This window comes from Acartia tonsa, chromosome 2 (assembly GCF_053477335.1).
Source record: "Acartia tonsa isolate MP-2025a chromosome 2, ASM5347733v1, whole genome shotgun sequence".
In the NCBI taxonomy this organism is placed as follows: Eukaryota; Metazoa; Arthropoda; class Copepoda; order Calanoida; family Acartiidae; genus Acartia; species Acartia tonsa.
In genome coordinates, this window is record NC_137261.1 from 41,389,843 (window position 1) to 41,412,063 (window position 22,221).

A 22,221-nucleotide genomic window follows, 5' to 3' on the forward strand; every position below is an offset into this window, starting at 1 on the left:
TTTGGTAAAGTATGATTAGGATCTAACTAACTCAAGCAGGCTTGAGTAATATGTATTCTATGTGTTTTATTAACCAATAATATACAAAATAATACGTGATGGAAATAAAATTGTAAAATTTAAAATGCTAATTTATTGCAAATATTTCTTTTCATTTGTGATTTATTAAAAAAACAAAAAAATATCTGAAAAAAAACGAAGTTTATTGCTTAAGGCGCTATACTAAAACCAATCTCTTTTAAGATATGTGCGCATTTCGGTGTACTTTTTGTAGCGCTTTATTTGTAGGATATGATTTATCCTATATATTTTGTCCTAAAAAGATGCTTCTTTTACTTATATGTCGTCTTCTATTAAAATACATTAAATTTTTAATCTGTTAACTTAAAAATAAAATAATATTAAATGAAATATTAACTGGGCAAAACAAAATTGTCCAATTAATCAGTTAGGCAGTAATAACCAGTTAACAAAAACCTGAAAATTGCATATTTACACCATATAAATAAAATTTAAAACATCATTTTATTTTTCATTCTTGTGCCTTCAGATGATTTTATGCTAGATTGAGAATAGCTACTCATTTTTAAAGCAAAGCTTTTCTACAATGAGAGGGTCGGTTCGTCCGTTCGCCCATAACATAGCTCTTATCATGCATATTATCCTATTGATTTGAAACTTGGCATGATGGTTCCTCTAACAGTTTGGTAAGATTTATGAACCGTAGCAACTCTATAATCGTTATCAAAGAGTCTGTAAGTCCATTTAAAACAAGTTGATTTTCATCTTTTTTTCCCCCAACAATTCGAATTAAAGGAATTTTGCTATAAATTTATCTATAAAAGTATGTTTAGAGCTTAGACCTTACTGTTTAATTATTAAATTCTGTCACTCAAGCAATAGTGTTTGTTTGTCCTACCGTTTGATGTTAGAGTTTTACTATTATGAATGTGTCTAAAATTTTTTTTTACCCAAATAGAAAGAAAGAACAACTTAATAGTAACACATTTATTTAAAATTTTAAAATAATTAATGAAAGGTAAAAGAGAATGTTGATCTAAAGAAAAACTATTTACCCAAACATTACAAGAAATTTTGTTTTTATTATAGATAAATAATATGCTTGCTGACAATCAATTAATTTTGTGTTAATTATTTAGATTTAAAAAAAAGCGTAAATTAGGTTTTCCTTCAGATGAATCATCCCTTATCATTGGTTTAATAAAAAAGTAAGTAAATTAAACTAAATATGAAATGAGCTAATATCAACACAATCATTGCATAATAAAATCAACAATATTAGTGATTATAACAACTATGAGTTTCAAAATTACAAGGATCTACTAAACAGGAAAAAGAAGCAGAAAGTTTACAACCATTTCCGGTAACTCTGGAATCACAACAAGTGTTGTTGGCAACCCTTTTCTCTATTTTATCTATGCAAGGTAAGTCAAATGGTTTTGGTAAACAAGATGGCGCCTGAAGATCACATGACCCAATTTTACAAGATGGCGTCAGCATATTACATGTCCCAATTTTACAAGATGGCGGCTGCATATCACATGATCCAATTTTACAAGACGGTGAATTAGTAGCAAAATCACAGCAGGGCAGTGCTGATGTTGACCACTTTTTTGGTTCAAACTTCTTCTGATTGACACAACAACAGTCATGAGATAGGTTTTTAGGCTTTCCGGAATATCTTTCTGGTTTATAGCGTCCTTGTTTTTTACGCCTACTGTTAGTAGAATCACAGTGGCAGCTTGAGGATTGTTTGCATTGCTGGCGGCAGTCAGAAGATGAGTTTGCATAGACTGATGACGACGTCATTGTGGGCGTGTCTGGCTTTGGAAGATTACTGTCACATGTGTTACCTGAAATTAAAATAAAAAATTAATGATAGTATAGTACTAATCTAACCCAAAAGCTAATTTAAATAAAATTTGTTTTTATCCTGATTTCTAGTACTGTATATCATACCTAGCAGCCTCCTTCCTAGCATTGATTTGCGCTAATCAAATTGATCTGTTCTACAAAATATACCTTTTTGTTAATCTCTAACCTAAGTGACTTTGTAGAAGTTTATAAAAAAAATAGACAAATCTATCATGAGCTCTTTAAATCTGGTTTACCTGAACAACATTGAGACTTCTCAGGTCGTCGATGAGAGATTACAGGAGGCGGGGGATGAGGTGGATAATCAACAGGGGGCGGAGTCGGAGGAAGAGAAGGATAATGTAAAGGTTGCTTCCTTCTCCAATCTTCATGAGGGGGGTGACAGGTTGGGGCAGGCGGAGTTGGGTGGTAGGGATGACCAGGTGGAGGTAGGTGGTAGGGTTGACCAGGTGAAGGTGGGTGGCAGCCTGGAGCAGGTGGAGGTGGATACTGTTGAGGGGGTGAATATTCTTCTACATGCCATGGGGGAGGATGTTCTATGTGAAACGGTGGTGGATATTGGGGAAGACTAGGAGGATTTAACATATGTGGAGGATGGGCAGGGCCAGGCTGAGGGGGTGGGGGATAATAATACATTCCTGGAGGGGCTACAGGAGGAGATGGTGTTCTAGGCCTACGATGGTGTTGTAGGGGAGGGGGAGTACAAGCTCTTCGTGATGAAGGGGAGTATTGGGGGTTATAGGAAGGAGGGGAAATAAACTCTGGCTCATGAATATAATTGGAATGTGAAGAAGTCCTAAAAAAATGATGAATTAACTTTAGCTACATTTTGTCAAAAGAAATGGCTAAAAGTATGATTGGAAAGAAGGTGTATCAACTTTTTTTTTATAGCTAGCCGGTTCTTTTAGTAAGTAGTAGATGTAAAATTTTTCATAGAATTCAGATATGCAATCGGTTTTTTTGTAGACCTCTTATTTTTTAAGTAATTTAAGTTTAAAAAAAAAAAAATTAAGTCGATTTTAAGGTACTAAAATGCAACAAAAAAAGAAAGAAAATGGCCAGGTAATTATTGAAAAAATCGATTTTTTTAAACCCACGAGAATAAAAACTTTAAACTTAATTTTATCATTTCACAAGTAAAAAAATATGGGTTCATATATACCTTTAGAATCAGAAAAATATTACGAATCCATTGTAAGCAAAATTGAAAAAAAAAGTTTACAATATAGTATATAAACTACAATAAAAGGAATTATATGAAAATATCATATTATATTGTACAGGCAACGTCTTAATTCTTGAATTGAGTATAAAAATGGGAAGGGGGTAAAGAGGGGGTAAAAAAGGGAAGACGATAGTGTTGCCTGAACAAAAAATATAATTGGCCATATGTTTATTTTTTTATTTTTTTACTTTTTTTCAATTTTGCTTACAATGGATTCGTAATATTTTTCTGATTCTAAAGGTATATATGAACCCATGTTTTTTATGTCTGTTTGAGAAAATATTTAGGTCTAAAGTTTTTATTAAACCGAGGTTAAAAAAATAGATTTTTTCAATAATTACTCAACAGAATTTTAAAAGTAAGGTGTCAAATTAAAGATCTTACTATTTTTGTTCTTACTGGCCATTTTCTTCTTTTATTTTGTTGCGTTTTAGTACCTTAAAACCGACTTAATTATTTTTTAAAAAAACTTAAATTACTTAAAAAATAAGAGGTCTACAAAAAAACCGATTGCATATCTGAATTCTATGAAAAATTTTACATCTACTACTTACTAAAAGAACCGGATAGCTATAAAAAAAAAAAGTTGATACACCTTCTTTGGTAAATTGTTAGTCTTTAAATTGATAAGTATACTTTGATGTTATTGAAGGAGGCAAAAATTTTAGAAGAATTAATCAACAATCTCAACTTCAGTATTAATAGCCCACAAATTTATAAAAGGTTTGATTAATAATTCATTGTCAATTCTCTGTTAATACCTTTTAATTCTGCCAGGTGGAAATCTTTGTCCTTCAGATGCAAACTGAAGAGATTCTGAGCTTCTGGAGAAATCTTCCATTTGATTCAGGTTAAACCCACAGGATTTGGACCTTAAATGGATAATTAAAATTATATATAGACGCCCATAAGTATTCAAAAGCACAAAAAAGGTTAGGACAAAGTTAGTTATGGAGGTTATGTCAAGTGTTTATAAAAAAATTATAGGAAAAGAAAAAAAGAGAATGATATTACAAAAAGTAGAAAATCACGTAACTTTTATATTTCAGTTGATAAATGTCTGACGAACCAAGTATCTTTACAAAACAAATTAATAGTATATCTAAAACTAGCGTTTGTGCCCCTAGCATCTAGGGGCTCTGTATTCAAAGGGGCTAGAAAAAAAGCTGATAACAAAGACATGAATTTGAAAATGAAATAGCCTAGAACTATCACAAGACCTATGTAAAGCTTACTTAAAATAGAGAACCCTATCAGTTGAGTAGTAACTAGTTATTGAGATCTTAATCTATAGACACAAAACCATTACTACTTTATATAATAGGATAGTAAGCAAAAAATTACATTTCCTACGACTCATTAGTAAAAATTTGTTATTAGATACGAAAATAAACCAAACCTTCTTAAAACTTCTTAGGTTAATATTATTGACCTGAACTATAGGTTAATGTATTATATGTTTACCTTTTTAAGCAGCTATAGTTCATTCTTGGTAATAAAGGTTTCTGTCTTGTTGAGGGCCGCAAGTTACTAACATCATCTTGTAACAAAGACGACATTTATACATTGCATTTTAAAAGAAGGTGTATCAACTTTTTTTTTATAGCTAGCCGGTTCTTTTAGTAAGTAGTAGATGTAAAATTTTTCATAGAATTCAGATATGCAATCGGTTTTTTTGTAGACCTCTTATTTTTTAAGTAATATAAGTTTAAAAAAAAAAAAATTAAGTTGATTTTGAGGTACTAAAATGCAACAAAAAAAAGAAAGAAAATGGCCATTATGAACAAAAATAGTAAGATCTTTATTTTGACACCTTACTTTTTCAATTCTGTCAGGTAATTATTGAAAAAATCGATTTTTTTAAACCCACGAGAATAAAAACTTTGAACTTAATTTTATCATTTCACAGGTAAAAAAATATGGGTTCATATATACCTTTAGAATCAGAAAAATATTATGAATCCATTGTAAGCAAAATTGAAAAAAAAGTTTACAATATAGTATATAAACTACAATAAAAGGAATTATATGAAAATATCATATTATATTATACAGGCAACGTCTTAATTCTTGAATTGAGTATAAAAATGGGAAGGGGGTAAAGAGGGGGTAAAAAAGGGAAGACAAAAGGGTACTTGCTTACATGTGGTAGACTGGAGCACCGAAAACCCCCCCCCCCCGCTTAGTTTTGACAAAAATCAAAAATAAGGGGGGGGTAGTTTTTTAATGTCTGGAAAACGGCAAGGAGGAAAAAAGCAAGGCAAGGCAAAGACTTAACCCCCCCCTTAATTTTGAAGAAAATCAAAAATAAGGGGGGGGTAGTTTTTTCACTGTACAACACGCCAGAAAGTTGAGTGAGGTAAATCAAGTAAATCCAGTATGCCAGAGGGGAAACCTTATTACAGGGATATTCATGTTTTGAAGCATAATTTCCTTATTTATTGATTTACCTCACTCAACTTTCTGGCGTGTTGTACAGTGAAAAAACTACCCCCCCTTTTATTTTTGATTTTCTTCAAAATTAAGGGGGGGTTTTGTCTTTGCCTTGCCTTGCTTTTTTCCTCCTTGCCGTTTTCCAGACATTAAAAAACTACCCCCCCCTTATTTTTGATTTTTGTCAAAACTAAGCGGGGGGGGGGGGGGGGGGTTTCGGTGCTCCGGTCTTCACATGTAAGCAAGCACCGACAAAAGTGTTGCCTGAACAAAAAATATAATTGGCCATTTGTTTATTTTTTATTTTTTTACTTTTTTTCAATTTTGCTTACAATGGATTCGTAATATTTTTCTGATTCTAAAGGTATATATGAACCCATATTTTTTTACCTGTGAAATGATAAAATTAAGTTCAAAGTTTTTATTCTTGTGGGTTTAAAAAAATAAATTTTTTTTAATAATTATCTGACAAAATTCAAAAAGTAAGGTGTCAAATTAAAGATCTTACTATTTTTGTACATAATGGACATTTTCTTCCTTTTTTTTGTTGCGTTTTAGTACCTTAAAATCGACTTAATCTTTTTTTAAAAAACTTAAATTACTTAAAAAATAAGAGGTCTACAAAAAAACCAATTGCATATCTGAATTCTATGAAAAATTTTACATCTACTACTTACTAAAAGAACCGGCTAGCTATAAAAAAAAAAGTTGATACACCTTCTTTAGAATCTTAAAAGAGTTAATATTCTACTATTCTCAATCTCAAAACTGACTTTTATGACAATTGTATTATTGATTATTCAGTATTATTAAGTAATTATGATTATTCATGCATATTTTTTTAGCGGGAGAGTGCGCGTGGGGTTGTTGTAAATCTATTAACAATATTGTAAAACTAACTCTCTGCCATTTGTCGGGGAGGAAGGGGACGTTTTTCAAATTTTATAACTACATTATCTTATTCACTCGCTCTAAAACATTTGGGACCTTTATTAAATTTTAATTGATGGCTTCCAAACTAGTGTGTACAACTATAATCCAATAATTTGGATTCTATAGAAGGGATAAATCATCATTGGGGATGTATTTCAGTTTGACCGTCCTTGTCTTGGTAGTTTTAATCTTTCTTCAGTGAAGATTTCCTTTAATTGATTTTCATCTTTTTACAAAACAAAATTTTACCTGCACTTTTACTTTTCCAAATGGTATGTAGTTTTGGTCTTCTTATAATCAAGTCTTCATCAGGCTAAACAAAATTTTATTAAATTTTAATAATTATTGTATTAAAGAAGAATGAATGAAAATATTGCCAATTGACTGTCAAATTGGACTTTAAAGGCCCTGAAGTAGTTACCCTTATTTTGGAAATGTATCTATCTATCTCTTATCAAAGTCGAGAAAGTCACTGATTGCTGGAATGATAAATTTATAGAATTCTAAAAGATTTCAATTATCAACTTTATATGTTCCAAGCAAAATAATTAATATAAATTTCCTGGTGCTTTAATCAGGGCTCAGTAGTCGCAGATTAAACAGACCTAGCAACGACGCTTATATACCATTTCCAATAAGTCTCATTCACAGCTGTTAGGATTTTAAAAATGTATAGCTTTGATGAATTTCCAAGCCCAACAAACCGAATGGCCGTGAGGAAGCTGAACTGCTTGGAGTAGGAATCAGCTTTTTAAAGCCATTGATATCCATTCCTTATCCACACTCAGCCAACCCTCTAAATTTTGGTTTAGCAGCTACACTCAGCCTCAGGAATAAACAGCTGTAAATCAGCCGCGCAGCTGCCGAGCCCTCCTTTGAATTGTCTGAGAAATTGAAACTAATAATGCACAGTGCACACACACATTTGATTACTAGAAACTTTACTCAACATTAATTTGACTTTCCAACTTTGCCAAATACAATTGAAATGAATTTAAACATATATATATATATTATGTCTTATGTATGTTTTTTTATTCACAGGGAGGGAGCAACTGAAGAAATACTTTTTCGATTTAACTTTGTCAAATATTTCTTGTGATGATGACGCTTTTTATTATGACAACCCTTCAGTAATAGCAATATTTTTTTTGTATCGATTAAAGAGATATGCACAATATTCTGCACATTGCAATGATCTTTATTGCATTAGTAAAAATAGTTTGCTATAAATAAATATTTTTTTGGTATAGTCCCTTTCGTGGCAACGCTCCTTAAATGGCGATTCTTCGTTTTTTTTACAGTAGCTTTTCTCATATTTCTAGCCCCTGCGGGGCCAATTGAATAACCCTGTGGGGCAATCACCTAACCCAATATAACCTAACTTAAAAATAATAATCAAATCCATTTTAAAAATACGACGAATCGCCCCTTAAGGGGCGTTGCCACGAAAGGGACTATTCTCAATTTTAATCTATGTTTTTATGCTTCTTGGAAATTATTCCCACGCATATTGTCAATGTGGGACTTTTCTAACCCTTACCTTACCTACCCTAAAGAAGGTATCTAAAATACTTTTTTGATAGTGGTCTAAATGCAGTATGAAGGAAATTGGTTCACAAGTTACCTACCACCCATTCACATGTAAATAATTAAAATAAACTGCATTTCCTTGAACTCGTTGATTAAACCATCTAAAAATAAATTTCGTCTAGACCAATAGGGCAGCTACTCTATTTTATCTTTGTAATAATTTTTTTTTGTTGGTTTAGTTTTTACTTTTAATAGCATTTTTTTGTAGTTAGGTATTTGTTTAGACTTTTCTTGTTTATTAACAGATTTTTATGATTAAAGAAATAGCTCGTAATTAGATGATTTATCTTGTAGAAATTTTAAATATAAAATAGTTATTTATCGTATTGTATTATAAACAGCTTTCTGCAGATATGCAAATGTACCATTATAAAATTAAAACCGGTTCTAATCCTGCGGATACTAATCGATTTCGAAGGCATACTGGAGAGATATTTACCTTTCTCCAAACAAAATTGTTTCTTGATCTCAGCTTTTCTTGCATAAACTCTTCATTTCTTGAATAGGTATAAAAGTAGATAATCAGTTAAATAAGGATGACAACATCGATATAAAATATAAGATCTAAAATCAGATGGAAGGACAAACGAACATTAAAACTTGTAAAGTACCAGAAATCAAAAAGTTGTAGTTGATACACTTTCTCAATCGTACCAAACTGTTATAGAAATCATTTTGCAATGTTTGAGATCTCTAGGACAATTCAAACATAAAAAAAATATTTTGAAAATTTTAGAACTTTAATACTTGTTTAAAATATCTAAATCTTTTAAATTAAAAAAAATGTTACGACAAAGATAGAAAAAAGTTATGGAAGCAAAGTTTTGAAGAAAACGCTATAACATGTAACAAATAACATTAAAATATTTCAAATTTAAGTTTTGAGGAAATAGCACAAGGAAGCAACATATAAAGAGAAGAATTTTTTTTTGAGTTGAATAGAAATGGCTCAAAGCAGGGACAGTAAATCGGAAAGCTTTTTAAAATTAATTTAGGCATGTTAGAATTGTCCTGTCGATTTCAAACTTTGCATGGCGATTCCTGTAGTATTTAGCTCGATTTCACAACAATTAAACTGATTTTTAGAATACTGATTCTAGGACAACAAATGTTAGAGCAATGTTATAAGCGAAGCATCTCTTTAATAAAGTCCTAAAAATGTAAGTATCCTCAAACATTATTCTGTATATAGGCAGTTTTTCAACAAATATAATTAAAATTTTGTTTCGACTTTTATACATTTATATTCTGATTATTCAGTTCTGACACTCTACACCAAGTGTTAATGTTCGTTTGTCCTACTGTTTCAGAGCTTCACTTTTATGGATGTTGTCATGACGTAGATATTTTATTAAAATGAAACTAAGTTTTACAAAAAAAACAACAGAATCTTATATCTTTCATCTTAGAAAAGGAAATTGTGACAATATTTCATAAACACAAAAGATTGACATGAAGACAAATTTTTAAACATTTCTTGACTAAAGTAATTTGAAAATTTGTCGCTGTCCTGGAGATATTGTAGGACAGCGAGACGTCTGTAAAGTTTGCATCCATATATTACATCTTTATTTGATTAAACCACTTTTCTTGTATAGAAATGCGTCTACCACACTTTATATTTGTTTGTCTACCTACCCTTCTATTTAGGATAGAAAGGAAGGGAGGGGGTGCCTTTTGGATAACTTTAATACAGCTTTAGAACTTTAATATTTACAATATGAATACATTTAGAATTTTATTTCTGAGAAAGTTTACATTAAAATTATTTTTTTTCTTCTTATTAACCTATGATTATAATTAAGACTTTGGATCTAATCAGCGGCGTGCAGAGGACACAAAAATAGATACACATTATATGATATACTTACATTTAGTGATTTATTCAGACAGACATATACATTTGTGGGGGAAAACTAACTGAAAGTCAAAAGGAATTTATATACCCCCTTGACTGCAATGGGTGAGTGTATACCCCTGTAAAGGAGGGTGTAGGGATGGAATCACCCCCTTCTGTACGTCTCTAGTTCTGATTATATCTTAGTATTTTTATTAAGTTTGGTCATATGTGGAATATTATAAAATTTTACAAATCTAACGTACTTTTCTCCCAGGTGTGGGTGTAGATGTATAGGAGGTGGTTGTCCTTCAACAATATGGCCTCCATCACGCACCTAAACAAATAATCATCAAGATAATCAAGGACATATTTTACACAAAATTTTGAAGTTCTAGGTTTAACAAGGATGACAACGACTTAAGTTTGTAAGTCTAAACAAAATTGTTATAAATTTTTTGCAGGATACTGCATAAAGTTTTTAAATTTTAGGATTTTATTGTAGAGATGCTTCGCTTATAATATTGGACCTTGCTGTCCTAGGAATTATTATTCAAATAATTATATATCTGATTTTTGGAATACTGATTCCTAGGACAACATATTACAATATTATATGCGAAGCAAATGTATGATCAAGTCCTAAAAATGTAAGAATGTCCCTTAAACAGTATCCTGTATTTAACAGTTTTGCAATAAATTTACATACAGATTTGTTAAAACTTATACAGTTATATTTTACTTATTAAGTTCTGACACTCTACTAGAGTTAATGTTCTTTTGACCAACCGTTTCAGATCTTCGCTTTTATGGATGTTGCCATCCTTGTTGATATCAAATCGAATAAAAGTTTTCCTTATTCTTGGAAATGTTAAAAATGAAATGTAGACAAAACATGTCTATCCCAGTGCATTTAGCACTTTAACAAATACCTTTTACTAAATTCTATCTTTGAAACAATAAAATTTCTTATCGATCCGTCCATATATCAGTCTACCTTCTACTTGTTGGCTTAAAAACTTTCGGTAATTTCATCGAAGTTTTGTTAGTTTGTTCCAAAATAGTAGTAACCAAAATATATAAACTTACCCTAAATAACCCTTAACATATTTATTTGAAATGCGAATTATACCAAGAAACTAAAATCGATAGATACATAGAATTTTAGCGTATAAATATAGATGAATCAGTAAAACTGACTTAGGATCATCTATTTTATGTAATATTAAGAAAACCAATACTTCTTCACAATATCCGGCGTGAACACTTGTTAACAGTAACAGTTATATTCTAGGTGATGCTAAAAATTTGAGTAGGGAACATATGAGGAAATTAACCATATCAGGAGGGAGATTTCACAAAGGTATCACAAAAATCACGCCATTGCATTATATCACAAAACATGGGGCATTCCATGTTTTAGGTGGATGGTACTCTTCTTTAACCCCCCCCCCTTTACAAAAGATGCACCCTTCTACATTGTATTTAACTGCTAGGTAATAGTTCCAGATTATGATGATTTGGTTTATTTTCTAAATAATAGGCATATGAAGTAAGTGCCTTGATTCGATCTTATTTTCTGGACAAATATTTACAGAATGTTCATATTTATACATTATACAGGATTTGCACTTACATTTAGCAAAATGTACACAGTCCTGGGACGTGGATATTGCACCCAAAGAAACTATTTTGAATCATGCTGGAGTGTGGTTGTTTGTCTACCAGTACCAATGGATCGATTTGGTGAATCGCCTTAAAGCTAACAAGAGGTTTTAACAATGGAAAGAGTTAGTAAATTGACTCTCCCATGCAAAATAGCCAATATAACCCCTTTTCTTAAAAAATCTACTTAAAAATAGGTTGTTGTTGTTGGTCTACACCACCCAAACCCCATAGTCCTAAAAATATGTACATAAATTCATGGCAACATGTTACCTAAAACAAATAAACAAACTTCCATCAAAGTGCCTTTTTGAGCACATATCCCCCCTCTCCACTCCCCATCCTTATTTCAAATTTATTATTATCATTCTATTTTATTTTTGTAATAAAGGGTGTAAGTACTCGACAAGCACTTTTTGGGAAAGCAACAATGGCTTTTACAGATTTGACACATTTGACGAATTAGAAAAGTATTTTCATTAAATAATTTTTAACTTTTTACCTATAGTAACCTTTTAATAATTTATCTTGGCCTTATTTGTCGGATACGAGACTATTGATTGTAATGGTCTGCATCTAGAATATAGAGCCCTTTCCCTACTTTTAAGGATATTTAGAGTAGGTATATACTATTACTAGGTATACATTACATTTAAGTATTTGCGAAAATCTTTTCCTAACCAGGGCCAAACAATATTAAATGATAGATAGGCACATATAAATAATATACATGTATATTAGGATATATAAGTTGGAAGGAATTTTAATGTTGAGGGAGATTTGAAATCTGCATCAAATTTTAAGGATTTTTTTATAAATTCGTTTATTGTATAATTCTTTATCTAAAAGCGGAAATACAATTTAAGTTCATAAATTTTGACCAATAGGATAGGTGGATTGGAAACTACCTGCGGTCTAATTGGTTGAATAATGTGCGACACTTAAGCTTCTCCAATCAGAGCGCAGATAATTTTCAATCCACCAATCACAGATGTCAAAATTAATTAACTTAAATTGTATTTCCGCTTTTAGATAAAGAATTATACAAAAAAACGAATTTTATAAAAAAAAATCCTTAAAATTTGATGCAGATTTCAAATCTCCCTCTAACATTAAAATTCTTAAAACTTATATATCTTAATATATATAGTACTATAAATTTTACATAAAGGACACAAACCAAGTCAGAGGATTTATTAGTTGCAATTGCAAAAAAAGAGTTGACAAAACAAGAAATCTTAATACCTAACTAGAAGATAAGGTCGAAAGTTTAAAAAGATAATCTATAAAATTTACCTTTTGGACAAACCAGAAATTGTTTATCTCTAATTATATAAGTCATTCTGTAAATAGCTACAAATGAATTGCTATGAATGCTTATAAGCAAAAGCATACTTTTTTATAGTGCGACTTCTAGGATGATTAAGCACAATATTGAAAGCTAAGCCTCCCTGTAATCACGTATCTCACCTCTTCTACATAATATTCCGTTTCTTCTATGTTAAAAGCAACGTCACTCTAAAGTCTAGATTTGTTCATTTTTTAAAGCTTCGCTTGAATAAATGTTGCCATCCTAAATGTCAAAGTATCTTGTCTTTAAAGAATATATTTCTATACACACTAAATTTTTATACTTTTATGTTGTTTTCAAAGGAATGGCTGCGCGCATACCTTATCAGAATGTGGGGTTCTTGTTTCTTCAATTCCTATTTGTGTTGAAGCTTCTATCTAAATCATAGAACAATATTACTAGAATACCAAAACAAATAAAAAATTACCTACTTTAATGTACAATTATTATCATTAATTTTGTTTCCAAAAGAAAAGAATCGCTAAACCTTTTTGGAGTGAAAATTTCAATTGGATTAGAAAATCCGCAATAATTTTTATTTATTTTTGCATTTTTCTATGTAAGAAAATGACACAAATTCGGTTTTTAAATAAAACTTTTAATTTATCTTAAGTTTTCGTATTATACTATAAATGATAAATTAAAACTATTTATTATTATATTTTTTTTGTAAAAATCATCCCAGAAGAAGAAAAATAATTTTAAAAACTGTATAAAAAAGGAAATTCGATTAAATTTTCTCGTTGCATTTTGTCCATATATCTTAATATCACCTATATAAGGCATTAACAAATACCGCTCCTTCAGCTCTATATAGTTGTGTTTAAAGATATTTTCCCAGAATTCGCTAATTTTTAAGAGAACTGCCATTGGTAATTTAGTCTGTAATTGGTAATCATTGGTCATTTGTATTTTATGACGTCATTTTTTTTATAGGCGCTATAAAGAGCTTCGAAGTAATCTTGCCAAATATTGGAAAGATAGAAAACCACAAGAAGGTTGGTCGCTTTTATAAATATTGAAATAATGGGATATTTTATAACCACCAGATTTTCCATAACCCACCTTCGTGCATTTTATTGCTTTTCAGCTTTTTCCAAATTTAACAGTTTTATGCATTAAAAATTTAACCTCTTTTAATATTTTTATATTTGGGACTATAAATTAAACTAAATGATTTTGAATTTTGGATAAGACTTTTAAGCAAAAAGAAATTTTAAATACAACCAAAAAATTACGATTGAACCGTTATGACATAAGTACTTATTAATATAAAACGTATTTTGTTGCTTAATTTAGGAGTTAGAAAAGTCCTACAAGGATAGTACCCCGTAGAGATAAAGCTTAGCAGTAAAAGGGCTCGTCATAGGGGCTAGAAAAAATTTTATTCTCCAACAAATGAAAAATGGAGTGGGAGCGTTTAGTTGGTCGATAAATATGATTAGAGTGAAACCACATTTGGTTTTTTAATGAAGTAGATTTTTTATGAAATCTCGAGTGGATGGACACATGCACAATATAATCTTTCTAATGCTTCACTGAAGGACGGACCATAGTTATTAATAGCATAGTATTATATACAGCTTTCCACGGACATAAAAATGAAAATGATTAAAACCAGTTTTGTTAGCCTGGGCCGTCAGCACCTCAGGTATTAATTTTATGATTTATTATATTAATATTTTAGAAAAATGTCTGTAATACAATGCTATATATGACTTTTTTTGTATAGCTGAGAACCGGCTCTAATCCAGCGGTTATTTTTTCAAAGCCATACTGGAAAAAAGATTTACCTTTGGTGAGATGACACCAGGAAAATGTACTGTTGGCTCCATCAATAGATCAGCATCCACCCCGCTACATTCCAACAACTGAAAATTCATCAACATATACCTTTAAGTTGTATGCCATATTGCCCTATAAATCACCATAAAAACAACCCTACAGAATTCAAAATCGTCTATAAACCAACAGATTATAAATATATGCGTACAGACGATTTGTAGGAAGAACAAAAAATCCTAAATGTGCCTAGAAAAGCTTCGCTTTTAAACCTGAAATACTGTATATTTAACAAATTTCTGTAATAGTTGTAAAGAGCAGAAAACTGATATTCCATTAAAGATAATGTGATCCTTTACAAAACTTTTAGAAACAAAGTTAGAAATAAGTTTGCAAGATTTTTACCAAAATAAATCTTTGAAGTAACATTTCATACTCAAATCTTACTCTACATTATAATATTTAATTGTAATAAAATCTGTTAATTTTAATCTGACGGATGGATCGGGTGAACCTTCTTGTTTTACGTTTTATTTAACATTCATTAAAGTATTCATCAAGTAAATCAATTACAATTTAGACAGGTCAAGCCTTTTTTTTTTATCCTATTTAACTAAAAGTGCCAGTTTAATTCTTTAATCAATATTAAACGACAATCCACCCTGCAGTTCAAGTTTTTTTTTCTTTCCTATTGAATAATTTTATTTAGCTCAGAGTGGCTTTTAAATACTTACAGAAGGATTTGGAAATAGAAGTTCACAGACAGAAGTTTCAAATGTGGCCAAAACTTTGGTCGTTCCATCCCCGGTATCCTGAAATTTTAATAATTTAACAAGAATTGAAATCTTTTCAATTTTAGCGGCTACTCCTTTAGATGGGAAAGGTTTCAAAAGAAAAAGAAAGAAGTTTTTTGGGGGGAGTTATGTTTAGAGGGGATTTCTCGAAGCTCGAAGCATCGGTCAATTAAAATGTATACTGGCCTACCATTGGTAATTTAGTCTGTGTATTGGCCTTTCAGAGGTCATTTGTATTTTATGACGTTATTTTTTGTATTTTTTTATTCAGACAGACAGACAGCCGGTTACTTAAAAATGCAAAAAAAACTCCATTCTTAAAGTTTGAAATTTTAAAATAGACTTTTTAGTCGTTTAAAACAAATCAATACATTATTTAAAATTTTATCGTCATGTTCACTACATGTAACTTATACCTTTTGTAATATAAATCAAATTATATATTGAAAAGATTATATCATATTGATATAGGACTTCACTTGGGCGGTTTCTTTGGTCTCTAGTTATTAGTAAAAGCATAATTTGTTTAAGGAATATAATTGCATTAATCATATTGTTAAATTATTATTTAAATTTGAAAAGAAAGTTTTCCTTTGTTGAAGGAAATATGTGTATTTCACAGAAAGAATGACATAGCTAAGAATAGAATAGTCACAATTGTAAAAAATATTTTTGATTTCCTATTCACTTACTGATTTTTATATTTTATTGTGAATAAAAGAAATATGTATAAAACCATAAATGTAAATTTTTTTTTTTTTAATTAGTAGTTTTGAAACATCCACAAAATTTTTACTGTAAATGGGGGAAAACTATGAAACTATTTCAATTTATCCAAAGGATTTGAAAAAGAAAATGTTTAATAAAACCATAGAATTTTTCTTTCTTCAATTCTTGTTTAATTGATGAAATCCATGTGTTTAATTAAATTTACGTATTTTTGACTTAAGAAAGACGTTTGATAGGATATACTGAAAAGAATATTTGAGGTCAGCTTATACAAACAACGAAATTAATTAGGGGAGAAAATCACAAAACCTATATGTTATTTTCAGCTGTCATTGGGGGGGGGGGGGCAACATTTAGTAATCTTGACGACCTTTTAATCTGCTCCCAATATTTTTTTTGATTTATTTCGCTTGATGGCTAAAGTTATTCCTGGGTTACCTTTTTTAAGGTTAAAAAATTAATTGCACCTGTAATAATTCCATATAGACAGCATCAGAAAGAAGTGCAACTTGAAGTTGGTCTAAGCTCGAGCATGATAGAAAGGTTTTTTCAAAACAAAACCTAAAGCAAATAAGAATATAGATTTTATCTTTCTACTTATTAAACAAATTTTATTCATGACAAAGAATAACGTGCTCTTAGATGGATATGTAAACTGAAAGGTATGGAGATTGGTGGAACTGTTAGAAAAAATAAACTTATCCTTGTAATAAAGATAAGAATCTCTGTCTTTTTGTTTGTCTGTCTGTACCGTAGATCTCGCCAACCGCTGAACCGATATGGTTCTCCTTTATTGTGTAGCTTCTCATAGGTCCTGGGAAGGTCTATAGGTATTTTATAGGAGGGTACCACCACTCTTCCAAAAGAAATCGCCACAAATCCCCCCAAAAAAAATAAAAACGCCCCCTCGCGTTTTTTGTAAACAGCTGATCTTACCACAGATTGAAAAGAAAACATTTAATGGATTAGTGAATAATGGAATAACCTGTCGTTGAATAGCAGAGGGAAGGAAGGTGGAAATGGTTTAGTTTGAACATGGAAGCCCAGAAAACAGATAGATAAATGTACCTGATAAAATATTAAAATCTTGAATAGAATGAATATGTCATAACTAATTTAGAGCGAAGTTACTCTAGAATTAAGTCTGTTAATATCAGGCAATATTAAAATAGGTCTCTGGTGAGATTCTTTAAATAAAGTAGTAAGAGTTTTTTTTGTCTAAAGCTTAAGACATTAACTACTAAACCGATTGGGTTCTCTATTTTATGTAGGCTTCACATAAGTCATGTAATGGTTTTAGGTTATTTTATTTTCATTTTTAGTCCTGGGATAGTCTAAGATATTTTTATAGCCCCTCTCTTCCTTTTGAATACAGAGCTAAAGATGCTAAAGACGTAACAACCAGTAAGTCTATATTTAAAAAAAAAATAATTTGTCAATTATTTGTGTAAAGTGTTTAGGTTATTCCAATTCTAAGCAGACAACAATTAATGCACGTAATTCGAAAACTATGAGATATAAATGTTCTTGTTTTAATCTATAAATAGATACATAAAAACAGGATAAAAATGTGATGCTGCGCAAAATGGTACAAAAAAATTGACGTCATATGATAAAATAACCAATGAGAGGCGAGTATATATTTTACCATTGGTCAATTACAATGTATACTGGCCTCTCATTGGACAACTTTATAGTATGACGTCATTTTTTTGGTACCATTTTGCGCAGCATCAAAAATGTGCTACATCCTATTATATAAAGTAGTAAGCGTTTTTTGTCTGTCCCGAAGGATCTCGCTGACCGCTGAACATATATTGTTCTCCTTTACAGTGTAGCTTCTTATAGGTCCCGGGAAGGTTTTAAACTATTTTTGGGGAGGGTGTCTTAACCCCTCTCCCTCCTAAAAATAATTTTTACACTTTTGAACAAAAATTTCGAATGGTATGAGGTCGACTTTTCCCCCTCCTACCTGAAGTTCCCCTAGAGTCTTCTAGGGGAGTAGCCGCTAGTACTTAATAAAGTACGATATAGAGTAGAAGCTCTATAAGTAAGGTAACAAAAAAATATGTACTTACCGGTCCTTTGCATTGAAAGAATACCCCGGGACAAGATATTCGAGAAATTTCTAAATCAACTTTTAACCTAAGTGCCTTTTTCTTCATTTTAAAATAATTCTGTTTACATTTTAAAAGATCTTTAATAATATATTACGCATGTTATCTGCAATAAATTAATAAATACATATAATAACGGACAGTCATAATTATATATTTTGTTGTAAGTCATCAATGATTAAAATTTCATTTTAAAAATTGGCTGTTTACCACAAAATAAAACCTAATTAAACAATTATCATATAATTTCTAATTTGATTTTATGATATAAAAGATGCATATGTAAGTATCAGAGCTCGGCAAAATCTACCATTAGCCCCGCGGTTAAGAAAAGTATCAAAAATCAGCCGAACAACTTTCTTCAGCCACCAAATTTCAATTTCAGCCACCTGAAACATTAGCCGCTAAAAGCGTTACTGTTCTCAGCCGCCTAAAGCCTTTTACGAGGATGATTTTAGTAACAATTTGGCACAAACTTGAACAACCTTATGAACATTACAGGAAGCGTCCATTTAAAAAATATTAATTATGCACTAATTTTTTCATAAATTATTTTAACTTTGTTTAAACAGTTCTTGTCTTTTTTTTGATAGTCTTAAGTTGCATTTAAAGCTCGCGGTACCATTGTCAAATATAAAGATATCAAGTTTAACTACAAAAGAAGTCTCAAGTAAGGAGCGTATAAAGAGGCGAATTAAGTAGAAGTTAATTTAAATGATCTTTTGGTGGGTCTACCAGAAATCTATAATACAAAGTAGAACGATTTCTGTCTGTCTGAAACTTAAGATCTCAATAACCACTAAAAGGATTAGGCCCTATTACTCAGGGAATATACCCCCCCCCCTCCAAATTATTTTTATATTTTTTTTCAAGTCTTCAATACTAAAAATGGGTTGGTCAATCATACGCAGTTCCTCACCGCTTGGGGCAAAGTCCCTAGAGGCTTGGGGCGGATCCGCTAGTGGTCAATAAGAAGACACGATAAAAAAGGACAATTATGTCCCTAAGTAGCGAAGCAAAATCCAACTAACATCTTTAACTGATTATCTTAATTGGATTTTTTATCCCTGGATTTTTTATTGTTCTTGTCACTAAATTACTAAGTAATACATTTTGTTCATTTGCCAGAGCGCAAATCTTGTTTTTTAATCATCCAAATCAGTCAATAAATAAGAAATTTATGTAAATTTCTCTGTAAAAACAATAATATTGTCAAAGGTGTAAGGCCAACAAATCTGGTATTAATTTTATGATTTTTATTCTAGTATTCGTATAAAATTAGAATATACATATGGAGCTATATATGATTTTTTAGTGTGGCTAAGAACCGGTTCTAATTTAGCGTTTATGAATAGGATTCGAAGCCATACTGGAAAAATGTTACATTACAGGCCTAAAAAGCAAAAAATAGAAAAAAATAAACACCTTTATATATTTTTCCCATTACGCCCTTGCTGAAACCCTTAGCCACCATTTCAATACAAAGTTTTGATTTATTTAGAGTTGTGTGATACAATATCCGTATAGATAATCCCATCAGTTAATCCCGTCAAATAAAAGGATTAGAAAAGCTTCCTGCACAAACCATGGACTTGGGGATAATCTTTAATTGTTTGGAATCTTTTTGAATATGATTTTTGAATTTCGATTTTTTATTTTAATTCCTTACTTAATTGTCAAATGATTTTTTTTATTTCTGTTCACGTTTTTATATGTGCAATGTCTAATAATTGAAAAATAATTTAGACTTTGTTAAATGAATGTTATTTTCTTTCTTAAGCTAAGTAGCAAAAAAATCAAACCGTGTTAAATTATATCATAAGTTCATAGTAACACAGCAAGAAATTTTTTAATAATAAAAAAGGATTTTATTAATGATTTTAAAAAGATGTACTTAAATTTTATAATTCCTACATAAACAAGGAAGTCTTATGTGTTTAAGTGTCAAGCACGAAGGTGTGTCGTAAGTTATTCATAGAAAATTGCCAAACTTAACATAAGATAAGCATTTTTTCTATAACATGTTGGTAACTTTGAACTTTAATAAAATGTTTGATATCATTATGTAATATGAAAGCTTTCTTAGCAGAAACCCGGCAAATACTAAAATTGATATTCTTATACACACAAATTCTTTTTAACCTGCTTTCACATATTTTATACACAAAACTTCCTTTAACACTTGACATACACACACACACACATACACACACACACTCACACACAGACAAACATATAAAAACTTTAGACTTTTATGATATCTTAAGTACTACTAACTTAATGTCATTAATTTGCAGGAATTATGGATAAGAAATAATGATTTTAATAAAGAAATTCTCACAAATATGTAATCTTTAACAACTTATACACAAGGTTTTTCATTGTTTACTCCAACCCAATAGACAATCCTTATATAAAATTAACAGGTTTTGTTTCTGAATGTGTGTAACAAAGAATCTCGCTAACCACTGAACCGATATGGTTCTTCTCTACAGGTTCTGGGAAGGTTTTTTATGGGAGGGTACTATCACATCCCCCCTTCTAAAAAATGACCCCTGTGTGTATTTTTTTAACTTTAAAAAAGACCTAGAATTTATTGTTGGGGGGGGGGGGGGATCTTCAAATTCAAACAATTTTGTTTTTTCTTTAATTGCACATTAGTGTGCGGATTAACAAAAAAGTGGTTGAACTAAACTAATATACGTAATTTTTCTAGACTATTTTTAAAATTTTTATTTTTATTTCATCCGTGGTTTATGAAATGTTTCTATTTATAGGATTAAGAGACATATTAAAAACACGCAATGGTGAATTTAAATCTTGAATATATATTGTTTAACTGAGAATGTACTACTGACGTTTAGTGCATTTAAATATTATATCACCAAAATATTTAGAGGGTGTTTGAAAAGAAATCCTTCATTTTTATGAAGCTCTTTACTTATTAATCCAATACAGAGTTATTTAATGGCAAAATTATAAAAGTAAATTGTCTTTCCACCATAACTTGAATTGAAACCCATCCAGCCCTATTTTATTAACATTACCCTTTAGACACAATTTAATTTTAAAATCTTTAAGTCAACCAAGAACCATTTTTTGTTAATACATTATATTCGAAATAAATAAATAATAGATAGAGATGTATTTTGACAAAGTGCTAACATTATTGATAGGATCTCTTAAATGTGAACCTTTAAGACTGCAGCTGCTTTTCAATATAAGCACCATGTCTGTTGCTTTTAGAGACTGTGTAGTGTGTAATAAACTAATGACACTAAGTATTATTCAAAACTGTCTATATACAATACACATGATAACGTATATGTAATGTAAAGGCCTATTGATTTAACATTCTATACCTAGGCTAGTATGTATAATATTTGTTGGAATTAAGATAAAAATTCCAAATAACTAATGGTGGAAAGTAGTAATATAAATAAGAAGATTAGGGGAATATGATCCGTTTTTTAAAAGTACTAGGATAATTTTCTGTCTTATTCAATTGATTTTTAAAATAAAGGATTTAACACTTTAGGCTTTTAGAAGGGGACATTGGGCTGTTTATTACACTGGTACCTAAAGTTTTATAATAATATTACTTATTCGCTTGTATACAACTTTGTGGACGTTGTTGAGTTTTGATTGGTTGGTTCATTAAGTTGAGTATCCATACGTTCCAACCACTAGTTGTAATCTACAGAAGAATTGATTTTGTATATCACCAGTGGGGAGTATATCAATTTATCTACCATTGTCTTATCTCTTTATATCCCTGGGTTCAGAGTCTGCCAAACGGTATTATTATCACTTATTTTTTAATGGTCTTTACTTATTTGTGTATTTTCTCAATCACACTTTTACTG

At 30.4% G+C, this 22,221-nt stretch overlaps 1 protein-coding gene across 1 annotated transcript; it reads right to left on the reverse strand.

Moving 5' to 3' along the window:
- Positions 1-1,241: 1,241 nt before the first annotated feature.
- On the reverse strand, positions 1,242-18,457 carry LOC145312805 (uncharacterized). Its single transcript, XM_080152040.1, has 13 exons — positions 18,317-18,457; positions 17,224-17,306; positions 16,706-16,799; positions 15,450-15,527; positions 14,727-14,804; positions 13,254-13,310; positions 10,184-10,254; positions 8,520-8,577; positions 6,737-6,800; positions 4,586-4,661; positions 3,883-3,993; positions 2,133-2,692; positions 1,242-1,874 (listed from the first exon to the last, which is right to left on the reverse strand). Exons 1-13 carry the CDS (start codon positions 18,401-18,403, stop codon positions 1,300-1,302), a joined length of 1,992 nt encoding a protein of 663 aa, XP_080008166.1. The 5' UTR covers positions 18,404-18,457; the 3' UTR covers positions 1,242-1,299.
- Between the last annotated feature and the right edge of the window lie 3,764 nt (positions 18,458-22,221).